Genomic DNA, 6,206 nt, shown 5'->3' on the forward strand with positions numbered 1-6,206 from the left:
AGGAGTCTGTCTGAGGGTTGTGATTATAATGACATGGAGGAATAGGAGTCTGTCCAAAGGCTGTCGTTACAACGCCATGGAGGAATAGGAGGAGTCTGTCCGAGGGTTGTGATTACAATGCCGCAGGACTTCATTAGCTTGAGAAAAACAATGGGCATCGCCTATCATTCATGAATATATATTTTTTTCTTTTCATATTCTTGTTAAACCTCATCTGAACATTAAGAAATTTCAAATAGGAATTACTAAATGGGGCTGGTAAGCTCTATTACCAGTGTAAAATTACTTCTGGTGACTGGAATCTATGTTACCGGTAATAGGAGGAGTGTCAAATGCAGGAGGTAAAGGATATTTAAAGCAAAGGCAATCTTCCAGCTTCTGTGGACTGAGTCTTACTTACAGTGGTACAGTGGACGCTACTGGATAGTCTCTACACCAAACTTGTACCTTGCTGTTAGTACACAGTTCAGACTATCTCGTTTTAACTTGCATTTTCCTTCTTATACATAAAACCATTTTCAGATGTTAGAAATTACTCTGCAATAGTTTCTTAAACCACTTTAAAAAACTGCATACCTGTCTTTGCCAGAATTTCTTATCTTCCTCGGTCACAAAGGAATAGTTCTGTTTTTGTTGGATCACAATGGTCTTAAGTGTCATCAAAAAAAGACAATCACGTTTTTTCTGTTTGCATGTCTTCCATGTTTTTACAGGGCAGAGCATTTTACTCTCTCTGTTTCCACATTTTTTCATGTCATTATTAAACTCATGAAGAATACAACCGGAAGCCGAGCTCTGAAGAGGGATGAATAGATGGCTACCAGCACACTGACAGCAGTTCTGCCATAAACTGCCACACAGCTGGCAAAAAGGGCAAACACAGTTAAACCATAAGATTTAATGAAACATTTTTAAAAAATTCTTTAGAATAAATAATGGGAACAGTGAATTAAGTTTACTATATACAGCCATTAATTTTTTTTATTTTTATTTTATTTTTTTATTTTTTTAATTTTTATTTATTTATTTATTTATTTATTTTGAGATGGAGTCTTGCTCTGTCGCCCGGGCTGGAGTGGAGTGCAATTTTTTTTTTAAAGATACAGGGTCTCACTCTATTGCTCAGGCTGGAATACAATGGTGCAATCATAGCTCATTGCAGCCTCGAACTCCTGGGCTCAAGCGATCCTCCTGCCTCAGCCTCCCAAGTAGCTGGAACTACAGGCATGCACCACCATGCCCGGCTGCCATTAAATTTAAAATAGGTATAATAATGATATGTAGAAATCCCAATTCAATTATTTTCTATAAATCAAAGGACAATTTATACTTTTGAGGACAAGATCTCCAATTCTAATCTTGCAATAATTAGCTGTTGTTTAAGTTACTGCAATATATGGATGATGAACTTTCCCACTGTTATATGTTAATAAAAATGTTGAGGTATGTAATCACTCTGAAAATTCCACCCATTATCCTTTTTTCAAAGGAAAACTTTAGGAAGATTACAAATCCTGAAAAATGAAGAGACTTGGTGACTTGCAGTTCCTTCTCCTTCTCCAAGATGAGGTGGGTGGGTTGCTGATGAAGGTGGCTGGGTTGCTGATGAAGGTGGCTGGGTTGCTGATGAAGGTGGCTGGGTTGCTGATGAGGACAGGCAGCTGTGAAGTTCTGCTTTAAGGTCTGATGGTCGTCAACTCTTCCAAGCCAAAGCCAGGAATGCCACTTCTGCCATCTGCATAGGCTGGCATTCGCTCAAACTTTGTGCTTTGTTCACTTGAACATAACATAAAAGTATATCTTGAAGATCCACTTTTCCATTCCTAATGCCATACACACAGAAGAAATCCAGCCAGTAGAGGAAACAGATTGCCTAGCAGAAGCCAGAGGGTGACCACCAGGCTTGAGGAACAGGAGCAAAGATCTAGAGTTGAAAACAAAAAGCTGACTTTCTATAAACATTTTTGGGATAAATCATACTGATTAAATATTGACAGATGAATAGCAGTGATTATTAAAAGGTAAACAAGGACCACCTTGAGAGCTAAATCAAGAGTGAAACCCAGGTATAAAAAAGTTTTTGTTTCTTTTTTAATGGAGGAAAAATATATATGGAGGAAGAAATGATGTGTCCACTATGCCAAGGGTAACAAACGGTATCCAAAAAAAATTGCCTTGGGGTAGTAACCCAGCAAAGCTAAAGATAATATACAGGAAAGTAAATTAATATCTTGGTTATTCTGAGATGGGGTGAAGAACTTTCTTCTTTTATTTTTGCTTTGTATCTTCTAAGTAGGCTGACCATATAATTTATCAACCAAAACTAGCACATTTTTTGAATGCAAGGGAGAGGACTATTAATAATGACAACAGACAGACGGACCGCGAGCATGCAAGGGAGAGGGCTATTAACGACGACAGGCAGACGGACTGCAAGGATGCAAGAGGATTCTTAATAATGACAACAGGCAGACGGACCGCAAGCATGCAGGGGAGAGGACTCTTAATAGTGACAACAGGCACACGGACTGCGAGGATGCAAGAGGATTCTTAATAATGACAACAGGCAGACGGACCGCAAGCATGCAAGGGAGAGGACTCTTAATAGTGACAACAGGCAGACGGACTGCGAGGATGCAAGGGAGAGGACTATTAATAATGACAACAGGCATATGGATGGTCTCAGCCAGACCAGGACATATGGTCCCGTGTTTCTAAATATCTACCTATCCATTCATATCACCAATCAATCTGACTTGTTTTGAAACAGCAGGAGAGTCTACAGATCTGGGGCACTAGAGGCATATTTTAATTCAGCCATGATGTGTCCCCACAGGTAAAAACAGTTCTCAGAATGGAAACATTTTTATAGCAGTAGGGAGATGAGGCCAACCTGACCTTATTTTAGGATGAGTTGTCCTTTTAAATATTTTAAACAATAAAGATGAGCTTTTATTTATTTATTCATTTTGAGATAAAGTCTCTTTCTATTGCCCAGGCTGGAGTGCAGTGGTGTGATCTTGGCTCCGCCTCCTGGGTTCAAGTGATTCTTCTACCTCAGCCTCCCAAGTAGCTGGGACTACAGGCGCCCACCACCATGCCTGGCTAATTTTTTGTATTTTTTTTTAGTAGAGATGGGGTTTCACCGTGTTAGCCAGTATGGTATCAACCTCGTGATCCGCCTGCCTCAGCCTCCCAAAGTGCTGGGATTACAGGCGTGAGCCACCGCACCTGGCCAACACTGCATAAGACTTTTATTGTTCATAATCTGAAATGTCAAACTGCCATAAAAATCTCATAGGTCATTTAAATCACAACTTTAATTGTGAATTCATGAATTCTGCTTTTATACTCTCAGCAATGCGTTCTCAGCCTCAGTTGGAACACCGTCAATTACAAGGGGAGTGCATTCTTCTCAAGAGTGTCTTCTGCATTCCCCTCCTGCTTCTAAAGGGTTTAATTGGCATCTATCTCCTCACAGCTTCAATCTCTTGGTGCCAGTTCCATTCTCTGGAGTCTCAGAACGAGCACATGGTCCTATTCCTCAGTGAACCCCCGGTCTTTGCCAGCCCTGTCTTTTTGTCTCATTTTGCATGTGTGTTATTTGTGCCTCCTTGCATTTTTCTCCTCTTTGTGGGTATGCCAATTCCTTTTTTGAGTATCTTTTCCAGATCTTTCCCTCACTTTCACTTCAGCTGATTATGATACAACTAAAATATATTTAATCACTTTTTGTATTTAATGAGCAGCATTTTGTTTACCCTTAATTTCCAAATGAATGGATACAACGTTCACTTTTTGTGGTCTTTGATGAATAATTTTGTGCAACTCAGAGGTTCTTCACCAGAAAGCCTTGCTCTTACTCACAAGTGTCAAGTTGATCTATCTTAGATTTCTAATAATGGTGGGAAGGAGGATTTTCCCATAAAAATGCAATCAGAAGGGAAGAAACTCAACTTGTTTTAGAGCTTCCTTGAAGGGATGCCAATATTTTATAAGAGAAGTTTGCCCCTTTACTTTTCCTTCTTTGTTCCAACCATAGAGAGCACTCACCCAGTGGCAGAGCTCGGGTCAAGTTAGTAGCTGGAGGATCTGTTTCTGGAGGACAGAGCTCACAGAAGTCCCAACACGATGGGCAGAGCAGGTTTCCATCATGAATCCAGCCATTCATCTGGATACTGATGGGGAGGACCTGCCCAGCCCGACTACACAAATATGAAGTATCTTGGACCCAAACTTTCAGACCTTGAGGAGAACAAGAAACCTTCAAACAGGAAAAAATATATAAAAATAATAAATATCAGGTCAGTAAGATTCTAAGATATTTCTCCTTCAACTACAGGAAAATACATTAAAATTTACAAAAATCATTGGCAATAAAGCACAATTTGCAGTATGGGCATATCTTTAACCTCATATAAAGAGTTAAGTTGGCCAGGCGCAGTGGCTCACACCTGTAATCCCACACTTTGGGAGGTTGATGCAAGCAGATCATGAGGTCAAGAGATCGAGACCATCCTGGCCAACATGGTGAAACCCTGTCTCTACTAAAAATACAAAAATTAGCTGGGTGTGGTGGCGAGCACCTGTAGTCTCAGCTACTCAGGAGGCTTAGGCAGGAGAATCACTTGATCCTGGGAGGCAGACGTTACAGTGAGCTGAGATCGCGCCACTGCACTCCAGCCTGGCAACAGAGTAAGACTCCGTCTCAAAAAAAAAGAAGAGGGTTAAGTTATTAAGGTCCTAAAAGAATTACACTCTGTGTGGCAGGAGTTCTTAAACTTTGAATCTAGCACCTTTTAAAGAATCTGATGGAAGCTATGGACACTTTTCCGAAAAATTACAAGGGGGCACACACACAGAGCTTTTACACACACCGAGTTTTTTTCTTTTTTTTTTTTGAGACGGGTCTCACTCTGTTGCCCAGGCTGGAATACAGTGGTGATTTTGGCTCACTGCAGCTTTGACTACCTCGGGCTCAGGTGATCCCCCACCTCAGCCTCCTGAGTAGCTGGGACCACAGGCATGTGCCACTATGCCAGGCTGATTTTTGTATTTTCTTGTAGAAATGGGGTTTGGGTTTTGTCATGTTGCCCAGGCTGGTCTCAAACTCCTAGACTCAAGTTATCCATCCACCCTGGCCTCCCAAAGTGCTGGGATTTCAGGCATGAGTGACTGCACCCAGCCAAAAATTTAACTATTTTAAAAAACCCTCAAAGTTGTTTTCTACAAAGACTTCACATTCAATTATGCTACTTCCCTTTAAATATTTCTGAAACTTCCCTCTAGGAACTATCTTCAAAGTCAGTGCACGCTTTTGAACCTGTCTGATGGTAGCAAATTTTTATGTGGCAAGTAGATATAATTTTTGGAAATAGCCGGAAGTTGCCCAGAACCAAGTCCAGTAAAGGTAGTTGACTAAACTGATTAATACAAGGTGTGACACAAAATTACTAAGATTGATTTCCTTAGGTGACAAACTACTTCTAAAGATAATTTCAAAAGAAAAGTTCAAGCCGGGCACAGTGGCTCAAGCCTGTAATCCCAGCACTTTGGGAGGCCGAGACGGGCGCATCACGAGGTCAGGAGATCGAGACCATCCTGGCTAACACGGTGAAACCCCGTCTCTACTAAAAAATACAAAAATAATAGCTGGGCGAGGTGGCGGCGCCTGTAGTCCCAGCTACTCGGGAGGCTGAGGCAGGAGAATGGCGTAAACCCAGGAGGCGGAGCTTGCAGTGAGCTGAGATCCGGCCACTGCACTCCAGCCTGGGCGACAGAGCGAGACTCCGTCTCAAAAAAAAAAAAAAGAAGAGTTCAAAAGTATATTTGAAGTCATTTTGAAATAACTCTATCATCAGTTAAGTTGAAATATATCACTCTTTTGAAAATTTGTTTTCCACAAAAACAAACAATGAATTGACCTCTTGTATAAGTCTGTCTTTCAGTGATTCACATCAAGTAAGCATCAACACAGCTACAGTGCAACGTTATTAATCTTTAAAGTGAGACTCGGTCGAGCACTGTGCTTGGTGCTGAAAAGGATACTAAAAGAGTACATGTACAGTGCCTGCCCTCTAGCAGTTTCAACTGAAGAAAGATGAGTAGGATACAAATTTTTTTTTTCAGCTGGGCACCGTGGTTCATGCCTGTAATCCCAGCACTGTGGGACACCAAGGTAGGCGGATCACCTGAGGTCAGGAGTG

General features: G+C 41.2%; 1 protein-coding gene across 1 annotated transcript in view; it reads right to left on the reverse strand.

Annotated features, from left to right (window-relative positions):
- Positions 1–1,563: 1,563 nt before the first annotated feature.
- LMLN (leishmanolysin-like (metallopeptidase M8 family)) overlaps positions 1,564–6,206 on the reverse strand; it is a 73,504-nt gene continuing 68,861 nt past the window's right edge. The window contains exons 17-18 of the mRNA XM_011961246.1: positions 4,054–4,264; positions 1,564–1,924 (exon numbers count right to left, since the gene is read on the reverse strand). Of these exons, the coding sequence (XP_011816636.1) occupies positions 1,824–1,924; positions 4,054–4,264 (312 nt within the window). The 3' untranslated portion in view covers positions 1,564–1,823. The remainder of the gene's footprint in view (positions 1,925–4,053; positions 4,265–6,206) is intronic.

Source organism: Colobus angolensis, unplaced genomic scaffold, assembly GCF_000951035.1.
Source record: "Colobus angolensis palliatus isolate OR3802 unplaced genomic scaffold, Cang.pa_1.0 Scaffold54, whole genome shotgun sequence".
Classification (NCBI taxonomy): domain Eukaryota; kingdom Metazoa; phylum Chordata; class Mammalia; order Primates; family Cercopithecidae; genus Colobus; species Colobus angolensis.